Source organism: Oryctolagus cuniculus, chromosome 13 (genome assembly GCF_051225735.1).
Source record: "Oryctolagus cuniculus isolate XC-2025 breed Fujian yellow rabbit chromosome 13, ASM5122573v1, whole genome shotgun sequence".
Lineage (NCBI taxonomy): Eukaryota > Metazoa > Chordata > Mammalia > Lagomorpha > Leporidae > Oryctolagus > Oryctolagus cuniculus.
In genome coordinates, this window is record NC_142879.1 from 388,708 (window position 1) to 401,145 (window position 12,438).

The following is a 12,438-nucleotide window of genomic DNA, read 5'->3' on the forward strand; positions in this document are numbered from 1 at the left end:
CTGGGGCTCCTGCATTGAGCCTGGGAGAGTAGGGGATTAAGTCTCCCTGTTGTGTCCTGAGTGCGAGTGCAGATAGAGCTGCCGACAGCCTCAGAGCTGCTCCCCGGGGCCCTGGGTGAGTGACTGACTCCTTGATGTTGTCCCTCCTGGGCTAGTTAACTGCCCATGCATGATGCCCTCATGCAGCTGCTGTGATTCAGAGACGTGGAGCTCATGTCAGGTGTACTGGGCCTGCCTCACCCCTGCCTTGGGAGAGACATGGGATCTGAACTTGGCCTTGGCAAGTGCGGTACATCCTGGCTTTGCTCCCTGGTGTGAAGTTGTCAGCACTACCTGTGGGCCACCCCCGAACAGTCCTTCCTTGTGGGACGGTGGACCTAGACTCCTCTGTTGCCCCAGATCTGCTGTGGGAGGCGGCTCCGCCCCAGGAATGGCTGGGAAAACACCTGTGCTCTCTGTTGCCAGCTGGCCCTGGAGCACTGAAGGTACCATGCTGTCCTCTGAGGTTCTCAGTTCTCCCTTTCTGGGCTGAGTGGTCTTGGGCCCTTCTGTGTTGCTCACGTGGTTTGCAAACTCGGCAGAGGTCTTTGAACATGGGGTGCCTCCACAGTGCCCCAAGGAAGCCATCTGCTGTTTCACAGGAGGCCTCTGTACCCCAATGCTGGTATTGATGGGCGTAGGGTGTGGTCCTAGGCGTGGCTACTCACCACAGCACACACTCTATGTGCCCAAAATGCTGCTGGAAGTCTCTGTGGCTCCAGCTCATCGGGGTGTCATCAACACACACATGGATCCTGGTGGTTTTCCCACCACTGCTTTGTTTATTGTGGGGCCATGAGTGGCCCATTGGCTTTCCCCTCTCTGCTGCCATGTCCAGTATTTGCCTGTCACCAGCATGTGTGTGTGACCCCTCAGTGACAGGGCTTTGCTGAGACTTTCCAGCCCTCCTGTGGTCAGGACGGCCCCTCCTGTGGGGGTGGGGCTCAGTGCACCCACAGCAGACCTCAGGGTGGGTCCAGAGCCCTCCTGTGGTCAGGACGGCCCCTCCTGTGGGGGCGGGACCTGGTGTGTCCACAGCCAGCGTTAGTGTTGGTTCAGCAAGTGGCTTTGATGGCGTCCTTTCAGTGCCTGGGGGAGGCCTTGAGGAGGGGGAATTCTGTGGTCTGGAAGCACCAGGAGTCGGGAGGTGGCCTCGCAGCCCACGAGAAGAGGGCAGTGCTGGGGGTCCTTGGCTTGGGTAACCGAGCTTATTTCCTCTGTGGGACAGCAGTGGGACTCTGCCCCTGGATGATGTCCTGGCCCTGCTTTTCTGTCCTTCATCCCTGGGTGGAAGCCTTTGGGAGTGGGTGGGAGGGTCCCCACCTTCCTGACAGCCAGAGGGGAGTGCCTGAGCTCAGCACTGCCTGTCAGGGGTGTGTCTGGGCAGAGGCAGCGTTGTCATGGCGACAGCAGGTTGCATCTTGCCACCATGGAAACCAAAGTTAAAAAACTGATGTGAAGGCTGGAAGTCATGTGATACACTTTTGTTTTGTTTTAAAAAAAGAAAAGGGGCTTGGTTTTTCAATCTTATTCTTTAAGACAAGATTGGGAGGTGAGAAAACTGCCCAGAGGAGAGCAGTGAGATGATGACGTGGAGGACCTGTCTTTCTCGCTGTTGTGCCTGCCGCGGGTCCCACGTCCTGCCATGGCATGGGGCCTTTCGGCATCTGTGGAGTCCTGGGCTTGTGGCCAGGGCTGCCCTGGTAACAGCCATGTGGAGAAGCACAGGGCGCAGCTCCTGCCCTTGGGGGCTCACCCCTGTGGAAGCCTCAGCAGTGAGGGAAGATGGGGCACCTCAGAGATGGGGGTGGGTTTCAACCCAAGTGGGGGTGGGGCTGCTCCAGCGAAGGGGGCCGCAGTCCTGCATAGTGCCAGGTCAGCAGCAAGAGTGAGCACCAAGAGGCCAGGGGGAGCCTGGGCTGGGGGTGGGCCCTTGGCTTGGGCAGGGCTGCTTCATGGACCCCATTTTTTTTTTCTCTACTGTGTTTCACTGTTGCCCCAGGAAGGGGGCTAGCTTCAGGCCTGCTCAGTAGAAGGAGGCAGGTGGGGCTGCCCATAAGAGCAGTGGCTGTCAGAGGGAGGCACCTGCTGATCAGGCTGTTGCTGTGTCTGCCTCTGGGACAGATGTCTCTCAGTGAGGGGACATGATCTCACCCACATGATGTCACCGCATCGTGCCATGGTCTGGAGGATGTGGCACTGGCTGGGGCAGTCCAGCCCCTGCTGTGCTTGGCCCTGGCCAGTCGCTGTGAGAGATGGCCCCGGTGCCCTCGGCTTCATAACTCTGGACACTGGGATCTGGACCTGGAGCCTCTGGGCCCAGCACTGCAATTTTCCTTTAGATTTGTTCTGGGATGGCTACTGCGGAGGCTTCCCCAGGCGCTGACCAGAGCGGGTGCTTGAAGGCTGATTTGGGAATATGGGAGAAGCGCCCGCAGCTTCTGGTGGCCTGGAAGCCTTTCACTCTGCACGCATTTGGAAAGCCCCTAGAGAAGAACCTTAAGGGATGGCAAAACAGGCAGGACCCTTCCCCAAGCCAGCAGCACACAGAGCAGCGTGGAGGGGCTGGAAAGATGGGCTGTGGGCTCAGGCCCTCCCTCAGCTAGAGGCTGGGCAGCCCTTCTTGTGGGGAGATAATCCTGGGCCTGAGAGTGGAAATGAGTGAGGGAGGCTGAGACGTCCCCCCCAGGGCCGTGGGCTCTGCCAGGCCCCTCGAGTTCCCCAGGAGGGCCGGGGGCCACAGGCTACTCCCAGCAAGGCACACTAGGCTGAAGTAGGAGAGGGCAGGGTGTCCTCATGACTGCCTGTCCCTGGGGCCCCTTGCCCTCAGAGCCAGTCTGTGGCCTTTGTTTGGTGAGTGACAGGCCCTGGGAAAGAGCAGGGGAGGTGCCTGGCAGTCACAGAGGTGCACGGTCCCCGGGGCGCCTTGCAGAGCCTGCTGCCTGGGCACTCCTTCTCAAGCCTGAGCCCCACAGGTCCAGCCCTGAGAGGAGGTGATGGGCTGCTGAGCTGGTCTCCACTGACCAGTGGCCCAGGTTCACCTTCTCGCTTGCCTGTGCTCAAGAAGGGAAGGGACAGGGTCAGGTGCACAGGCCGCACTCCAGTAAGCCTGTCACCAAGGAAACAGGGCGACGGAGGGAGGAAGGAGCCCTGGGAAAAGCAGATAAATCAATAAGGGAGCCTATTTTTACCATTTTCCTAATGACTATCTTGAGCTGCTAGACAGGAAGGGAAGACACAGGTCCTCATTAGCAGCAAGGGGGAGGGTGCAGGGTGTTTGGGGAGCATGCAGAAGTCTGGGATGAGCCCCTGGAGCCAGTGGCAGGAGGAAGGGGTACAGCTCAGGGCATCCCAATGGCCACTTCCTCGTCGAGGCCCTTGGTTCTCTTTCAGTTGCTCCTCAGAGATCTGTGCTCACTCGGGCTGGGGTGGGTTTTGTGTTGGTTTGCCGATTCCAGCAAGCTGCCATGGGCTTTGTGGTAATGAGTGGACATGGACTTGTTTCCCCACTCAGTGGTGGCTGAAGCCATCCCTTCCCCCTTAGGAAGCCCACTGTCCTTGCAGCGAGAGCCGTCTGCTGTGCATGGTGGTTTCCTTTCGTTGTCTTTTCTGTGGATGCAATGTGCCCATGGAGTGCAGTGCAGAGGGCTCAGACGGGTCTGCCACTGGGCCAGAGTGAGGATGCCGTGGGCCCTGTTTCCATGGGCTGCTCCTTGGTCTGGGGGAATAAATTGCCATTGCTGATACTCTGTCCGTGCAGTGCTGGACACCGGGCTGGGTGAACAGAACAGGCAGAGGCCTTGCCCCGGCTCCAAGAGCTCTGTTCATCCAAGGTCTGCAAACACAGTGCTCTGGCTGCCAGAAAGGCGTCCTTCTGCAGGGAGGGTCAGCACAGGAGTGGAGGGAGTCACCGAGTTCACAGACAGCCATGGAGGGGTTCGTGGATTGAGGAGTTGAGGCTGGGGAACTGGGAGCATCCTTTGACTTGTGTGGTGGCGTGTGGGCTGCAGTAGCTTGGCCTGGCCCTCATTGTGCCCGGGCCTTTCTGTCACTTTGGACTTGGAATTCTGGTGCGGGAGGTGGGAGTGGACCAGCACCAAGGGACAGCTGTAGCCTTGTGTGCAGAGCGGCACCTATAGGAGCTCCTGGCACGTCCACTCACTAAGGGGCTGGGCTAAGCAGCTGCGGCAGACACACAGAGGAATCCCTGATCCTGCTTCTGATGGATGGTTTCTTGGGGGAGACAGGTAGGAAAACTAATAAAGTCTCACAAGACAGAGGTCTGTGGGGCATAAGGAGAGCCTCTTGGACCAGCTGACCTTCCCTCCTGGTCGTGACGGACTTTAGAAAGGTGGAGCCTCTGCAGGCCGTGGCACAAGCCACCGAGATGTCCAAGCTTTTCCTGGTGCTGTGTTCAGGGAGGGGTGTGGGAAACAGGAGGCAAGAGGGCTTTGGGTAGCTGGGCCAGGCCCAGTGGGTGCCTTTTTTTTTTTTTTAAGATTTTATTTATTTGAGAGGCAGCTTTATAGAGAGAGGGAAAGATGGGAAGAAAGGTTTCCCATCCACTGGATCACTCCCCAAATGGCTGCAATGGCTGGAGCCAAGCCAATCCGTAGCCAGGAGCTTCATCCAGGTCTCCCACGTGGGTGCAAGGGCCCAAGCACTTGAGCCATCTTCCACTGCTTTCCCAGGCCACAGCAGAGAGCTGGATCAGAAGTGGAGCAGCTGGGACACAAACCGGCGCCCATATGAGATGCCAGCACTGTAGGTGGAGGCTTAGCCTATTGCACCACAGCCCCGGGCCCCAGTGGGTGCCTCTTCCCTCACATCCTGATGGTTGTCCTGTGCCTGCCTGCCCTCTCCTCTGGCCACAGTTGTATGGACTCTCCCTGCTTCATGAGTTTCCATGTCAGGATCTTCCACAGGCTCTGCCTCCCTCACGCCAGCATCCAGCTGAGCAGTTTTCAGCATTTCAGCCCCACGATTGCTGCTGTCAAGTGGTCCTGATGCATCAGACAGAGGGTGGAGTCCGGCTGGCCTTTGAGTGTCTGGCCAGTAGGGCCTTGGGGAAAACCAGTTGTCCAGCTGCTAGTTCCGGGGAGCTGGGCTCAGCAGCACCTGGGGCCAAGAGCTGTCTTTTTGCTCAGTGTCCTGCAGTGGTGTCCAGCCTCTGTCCCCAGCAGTCTTCAGGTATCTGCACGTGGTCACTCTGGGCTAGTTGAGATTCAGGGTCCTAGCTTGGAGCTATAGCGTGAGTTTATCTGGCTGGAAAATACAGGTGGATGGGGAGCAAGGGGTGGGGACCGCTAGGCACGCAGGGGTCCACACAGGTCCTGTCAGGAGAGCAACTGGAGGGCACGGACCCTGCTCCTGCACTCAGCCCCTGAGAGCTGCCCCACCTGGCAGTCTGGGTGTAGATTTCCAGGTGAGGAAGACTCAGCTCCAGAAGCAGTCACCATCCCAGGATCCCCAGAGGCCAGCGCACTCCTGGCCTCTCCCCAGGGCGGGGCTGGGCTCCTCCATCACCAGCGGGGCTTTCCCAGCCGTGGGGCCAGCACCACTCCTTGTGGAGGACAAGGATGGAGGAAACGTGTATGAGGCACACAGCTAGTCACAGCCAAGGTCCCCAGCCCTGTGCTCCACTCTGGGAACTGGTGGCTTCTATCAGGGCCTTCTGACCTCCAGGGACAAATCGTGGGAAGCAGGTCTGGGAAGCGCTGTGTGCTACTCCCACTCGTTTGTGTGTTTGTGTGTGTGTGAGTCCAGACCGTGTGCAGTAGTGTGTAATATACACCATATACCATAGAGTGTGTGTGTGAGTCCACACTTGCAGTAGTGTATGTTATACACTGTATACCATAGAGTGTGTGTGTGTAGTGGACACTATATAGAGTGTGTGGGTACACTGTACAGTATGTGTGGGGTGGACACTGTATATAGTAGTGTGTGGTGCACACTGCATTCAGTAGTGTGTGTGGTGTGAAATGTACAGTACTGTGGTGCACACTGTACAGTATGTGTGTGTGTGGAGTGGACACTATATAGAGTGTGTGGTACACACTTTACAGTATGTGTAGGGTGGACACTATATAGTAGTGTGTGTGGTGCACACTGTACAGTAGTGTGTGGTGCTCACTGTGTACAGTAGTGTGTGGTGCACACTGTACAGTAGTGTGTGTGGTGCTCACTGTGTACAGTAGTGTGTGGTGCACACTGTACAGTAGTGTGTGTGGTGCTCAGTGTGTACAGTAGTGTGCTCACTGTGTACAGTACTGTGGTGCACACTGTACAGTATGTGTGTGTGGAGTGGACACTATATAGAGTGTGTGATACACACTTTACAGTATGTGTAGGGAGGACACTATATAGTAGTGTGTGTGGTGCACACTGTACAGTAGTGTGTGTGGTGCCCAGTGTGTACAGTAGTGTGTGTGTGGTGCTCACTGTGTACAGTAGTGTGTGGTGCACACTGTACAGTAGTGTGTGGTGCTCACTGTGTACAGTAGTGTGTGGTGCACACTGTACAGTAGTGTGTGTGGTGCCCAGTGTGTACAGTAGTGTGTGTGGTGCTCACTGTGTACAGTAGTGTGTGGTGCTCACTGTGATGAATGTGTGGTGCACACTGTACAGTACTGTGTGGTGCTCACTGTGTACAGTAGTGTGTAGGGGGTGCACACTGTACAGTAGTGTGTGTATATGGTATGCACAGTGTATATTATTATGTGAGTACATCAGGTATGTGGTATAAACTGTGAGTTTGTTTTCAGGCAAAGGCTGGATTTTTTGGCCCCTTGTCTACAGACCCACCTTCATTGTCACCAGTGGACCTGGGTGTCTGGGTAAGCTGTGCCAGGCCCAGGGTAGCCTGGGCCACTCAGGGTTGTGGGACTTGAGGCCTGGTGTGGCCCTGGGGCTCTACAGTCGTTAGAGATCTGTTCAGTGCCCACGGTGGAGGATCTCTGCATGATCTGTGGCCCTGGCTGGGGTCTGAGGGGTCGTGTCCCAAGGAGGTGGGTGTGCAAGGCAGGTGTGCAAGGCAGGCATGCATCTGGCATACCTGGGCTGAGCTGGTGTCCCAGCAGACTTGAAGGAATGCCCAGGAGTCCTGAGTGCCCTTACATGCAGCGAGAACCCCTGGAGGTCTTGGGCCAGCTGGGTGTGGACTCAGGTCTGGCAGTACTGTCCCTGGGGCAGGCAGGGGCTGTGGGAGTTGGGGGTGGGAAAGGACCTGCCCCTGCTGGTGGGGGTTGTTTCTCAGCTGCGTGGTGGGGTCGGGGATCTGGGCATTGCTGCCCTTGGCTTGGGCAGTTAGTCCCCACCCCTACAGCCTCCTTGGAGCCGGTGGGCTGCTCACTGGTGCCGGTACCACCACATGTTCTGCAGAATGCCCCCATAACTCAGTGCCACTGACAGGGTGTGGCAGGGTGGTGGCATCAGGGTGTGTAATGACTTGTGCTTCCTCCATGGGTTCTGGGAGGGTTCTGGGCTGCGTGTGCTTCACAGCCCACCTGACTGCATGCAGAGACAGGATGAGGGGCCCTGCCCTGCCCTCCGTGTTGCTGGGTCTGCCCCCGTCTGTCAGCACATGGCCCCCGGGTCAGCGCCAGAGCAGGTTTATGCCTGCCATGCAGGGGTGCCTGTACTCCAGCCTGGGATTCCCTGCCCCCTTCTATCAGGCCGCCCACCTCTCTTTGAGACTGCAGCAAAGCCTTTCCTGAGAGTCAGACGCTGGCATGCGAGTGGTGGCTGTATTTCAGAAAAGCACAGAGCCCCTCCTGTGTTCAGAAAAAAGCCAGAATTTTGATTCTCTGCACTCAGGCTCATGCTCTGTGTCTCTCCTTCCTGGAGACAGACGTAGAAGGAAGGTGGGGGCAGAGCAGGCTCCTCCAGCCCCAGGACGGCTTCCACAGACTGGGGGCTCACAGGGCAGGGTTCCCAGCCGGCCTGCCACAGGCATCGCTGAGGGCCAGCATCTGACAACTGTGCAGCGTTCACCCTTTCTTCCCCCTCGTCATCAGCCCTGATGAGATCCCAGATCCATCACGGACTTCTGTTGTGGGCCTGGCAGTTGTGTACTGGCCGCACACTTCCTCCTCTTGGCACGCCTCTGTTGTCTGTGGGCCAGGTCCAGATGGCACGGTCTGGCCTGCTGAGGCCGGGCCTCTGCCGTGCCTGCCTGCTGTCTGTGGGACCAGGGTGGGGGGTGAAGCCTCCCTCCAGTGACTGCTCCTTGACCCTCCTTCCACGCCGTTCGAGTACATGATCCTGGCCACCATCATCGCCAACTGCATCGTCTTGGCCCTGGAGCAGCACCTGCCTGAGGACGACAAGACCCCAATGTCCCGCCGACTGGTAGGCGCCTTCTGCTTCATCACCCACCCTCCCTGGCCGCCGAGGCAGGGGCGCCTTAGGGACAGACCCCTTAGGATTCACAAGGGAAAGGAGGTGTCGCAGGAGTAAGGCCAGGAGGTGTAACCGGGCAGGTCAGGCACGAGGTCCGCCAGCCTCGATCCTCTATTCTGAGGGGCTCTCAGGTGGGAGGAAGAAGAGGGGCGAGGCGATGAGAGGAAGACTCAGCTCCTGCACGTTGGTGGCATGAGCTTCCTGGTGCCTGTGCCCAGGTTCTCCTTAACGAGGAGACTTGCTCGTCACAGATAGCAGACCCTTGGCTTAAAATCCAGATGTGTGTGGGTGGCTCCTGTGGGTGAGAACCCCCGAGGTTCCAGCTGGAGTGCACGTGGGGGCTGGGGAAGCGGTCTCCTTTGGGACAGAGCTAGAGCCACCAGGAACCTGACAGCCCTTCCCGTTCCCACTGCTGGCTTCTTGGGGTGCCCCTGCTTGGTGCATTCCTGCACACCCTCGGGTCTGGATGCATGCAGGCTGCCCAGCACTGGCGCCTAGGGTGGCCAGCGTGCCCAGTGTGCCCTGCTCACATGCATCGCTCTCGCCCGCAGGAGAAGACAGAGCCCTACTTCATTGGGATCTTCTGCTTTGAGGCTGGAATCAAGATCGTGGCCCTGGGGTTCATCTTCCACAAGGGCTCCTACCTCCGCAACGGCTGGAACGTCATGGACTTCATCGTGGTCCTCAGTGGGTGAGTCCTTCCTTTGTGCGTACGCCGGTGGTCACAGGGGTAGGAGAGCAGGCAGGAACGGCAGGACAAGTTCGAGGACCAGGTTCTTGGGGCTGGGACTCAAGACCCCCCTCAGGCAGGGCCCCGGAGCTGGCTTGGACTTGGCTAGGTCTGCGAGTGGCACTTTCCCATGAGACTTGGTGGGCTGTGGGGCCCTCAGGCCTACGCCGCAACCTTGACCTGGAGTCTCCTCACCTAAAGAGCTGTGGACCCCGCCCGGGAGGCGCCCTGCCTTGTAGACCCCGAGTTGTACCAGTGTGGTTCCTGTGGGAGACTACAGCCACCTTGCTGTGGGGAGGTTGACCCCATGACATCCCTGTGGGAAACCCTGGCCAAGCTTCTGTGGGAGACCCCAACTGCACCCCTGAGGGGAGATCCCTGACTGCGTCTCTATGAGACCTCGACCACACACCTGTGGGGAGACCCCAACCGCACCCCTGAGGGGAGATCCTGACCATGCCCTGAGGGAGATCCTGACCAAGCTTCTGTGGGGAGACCCAGACCATGCCCCTGAGGGAGATCCTGACTGCACCCCTGGGGGAGATCCTGACCAAGCTTCTGTGGGGAGACCCTGACCACGTCCCTGGAGGAGACCCCAACTGCGCACCTGTGGGGAGACCCCAACCACCTTTCTGAACTGATACTTGTGGCTGAGACCCTGAGCACAGACTTTTTTAATGATTTTCAGACTGGTAGTGTAAAATTGAGCCATATTAAGGCATCTGATAAATAATCCTTGGAAATTAACACAAGGCTGACGCAGTGACACAAGTAGTGTACAAGAACAGGTCGCAGGGCCGCGCTCTGGATGCACTGCCGGAGACGGTGCTGGGAGGCCTGCATCTGTGTCCGAGTGCCTGGGCTCTAGGCCCAGCTCTGCTCTGGAGTCCAGCTTCCTGCCTATGCACACCTGGGAAGCAGGGGCAGTGGCTCCAGTGCTTCTGTTCTGCACCCACGTGGGAGATCAGTTTGAGTTTCCAGTTCCAAGTTTGTCCTGCTTCAGCTCTGGTTTGTTTTCGGCATTTAGGGAGTGGATTAGTGGATGGGTGATTATCCCTCTACTTCTCAAAGAGATGAAATAAAATTTATAGAAGTATACAATTTTTAAAGGATTCTTATTTATTATTTATTCTTATTTAATTGAGAGGTAGGGTCACAGACAGAGAGGGAGAGACAGAAAGAAAGGTCTTCCATCCACTGGTTCACTCCCCAAATGGCCACAACGGCTGGAGCTGGGCGATCTGAAGTCAGGAGCTTCCTATAGGTCTCCCACATGGGTGCAGGGGCCCAAGCACTTGAGCCATCTTCCACTGCTCTCTCAGCCCATAGCAGAGACCTGGATTGGAAGAGGAGCAGCCGGGACATGAACTGGCGCCCACGTGGGATGCTGGTGCTGCAGGGGAGGCTTAGCCTATGCCACAACACTGGCCCCAAATATAAATTGTTTTAAAAATCCATGCATAGTTTTTCAAATATGCATTTTCCTTGACTATTTTGAAGTGCCTGTGTATGATAATATTGCTTTCAATGAAATATTTGATAGTTCATCCTCTCAGAAGTGGATGTGGTGTGGGGACATTGGGCTACCCAAGTTCTGTTGGGCCTTGGGGGTGCACTGGGTTTGCTGCCCTGGGCTGTCAAGGAGCTCTGGGTACCTGTGGGCAGCAGGTGGCTGTGCCATCGGGGGGCTGTGGGTGATCCATCATGCACTGCCTGGCAGACTTGTGAAGAAAGGCGCGGAGGGGGCACGTGGCTGCCGCTGTAACCAATGGAGAGGGGAGAAGAGAGTCTGGGGACACTTGCCCCTGTTCATTTCCTACCCTAGTGGAGTAGGTGCAGTGCCCATCTCTAACCTCACCAGCTGTGACTGAACACCCATGGACATGATGTGTGCATAGCCAGCCCCTCAGGCGTTGCCTCTGTATAGGACCCTTTGTGTCGCTCCCCCTCTTCGTGGAGGAACGACACAGGACCCTGCGCTGTTCTTCTGTCTGCTCGGCCCTCCCCGGGTTTGCTGCTGGTTCTTCCCGGGTTGGCTACTATCCCTTCCACCTCCGTGGAAGGGCAGTTCCCCCTGGCCACATTCCCCACTTCCGCAGGGGAGCGGCACACCGCCGGCCGGCTCTCTCGGGGGCTGCACAGGTGTTCCCCTTAGATGTTCCTCTTAGATGTTCCTGGTGCATGCCGTCTCTCTCCTCCTTTATAGTCCTCCTCTGCCAATCCCAACTCGGCTGCCCACATGCCGAGTACGCTGCTCTCCTCCAATCAGGAGCAAGTCCTACAGTTTATTGGTTGAACTGGAGGCAGGTGTGTAGAAGCTGTTTTCTTCTCTCCCAGCGCCATATTGTGGGAGAGCAGATGCATAGAATAAGTCTTAATTCCAGTAACTCAGTCCAGTCCGGGTTGCTCCCCACACTTTATAGGTCATTTTTCTAAGAGAATATTCTTGTGCATTTTAAGTATCAATTAGTGTATGAAGGTGCAGTTATACATGGTGCACTTAGAAAACGCAGCTCCATATGCCTCGGAGGTCTGAGCATGTGTGTGTTCTGGTAGCCCCTCTCCCCCTCAGGTGCACAGGAGGTGTTGTGGGCCTCAGAGCCAAGGCAGGAACTCTGTACCCACCGTGGGTGCTGGCTCAGGCCAGGGTCCCTGTCATTGACCTTTGGCATGTTGGCACTCTGGATGTGTGTGTCCCATGTGAAGGCTGCAGGAGCCCTTGGTCCCACTCGCTTCTTAGGGGTCAAATGAAGAAAGAAAAGTTCATAGACCGGGAAAAATTCCCCATCATTTTATGGTCTTTTCTCCCAGCCCCAGTCATAAGTGAGTTATCTTTGAAGGCTTGCAGCGTGCTGCCTTTTCCCAGCGTAGCACGAGCATTCTGTGTGTTATTCCGTGTTTGGTGAAAATCTAATGACTGATCAGCAGTTGTTAAATAGATGTACACAGCTTGCTTCTCATTTTCACAACTATTGGCACTCAGATTGCTTTCTGTTTTTTTGCTGTGATCAGTAGTCATTAGAGACGCTGAAGCGTGTGTCTTTTGGATGTCACATTTCCCCAGGCATCTGAACAGGCTGCAGTACAGCCAGTCCTCTGTACCCGTGGGCCCGTCAACCACGATTCAACCAACCACAGATTGAAAATATTTTAAAAAATCGAGTCCGTACTGAGCATGTAGTTCTTTCCGGGTCGTTATTCCCTGAACTCAGCAAGACAGCCATTCCCGTGGCACGGTCGTAAGCTCTGCTGCAGATAGCAGAGAT

The 12,438-nt window shown here is 56.7% G+C and overlaps 1 protein-coding gene across 13 annotated transcripts in view; it reads left to right on the top strand.

The window, feature by feature from the left end:
* Positions 1-12,438, top strand: part of CACNA1E (calcium voltage-gated channel subunit alpha1 E) — a 385,669-nt gene that overhangs the window by 166,846 nt on the left and 206,385 nt on the right. For 12 of the 13 annotated variants that reach the window (XR_016218780.1, XM_089311234.1, XM_089311233.1 and 9 more), the window contains 2 exons: positions 8,285-8,391; positions 8,994-9,133. Coding sequence is in view for 12 of the 13 variants with exons in the window: in XM_089311234.1 (XP_089167360.1) it covers positions 8,285-8,391; positions 8,994-9,133 (247 nt within the window). In the remaining variant the exon portion in view is untranslated. 13 annotated transcript variants of the gene reach the window in all.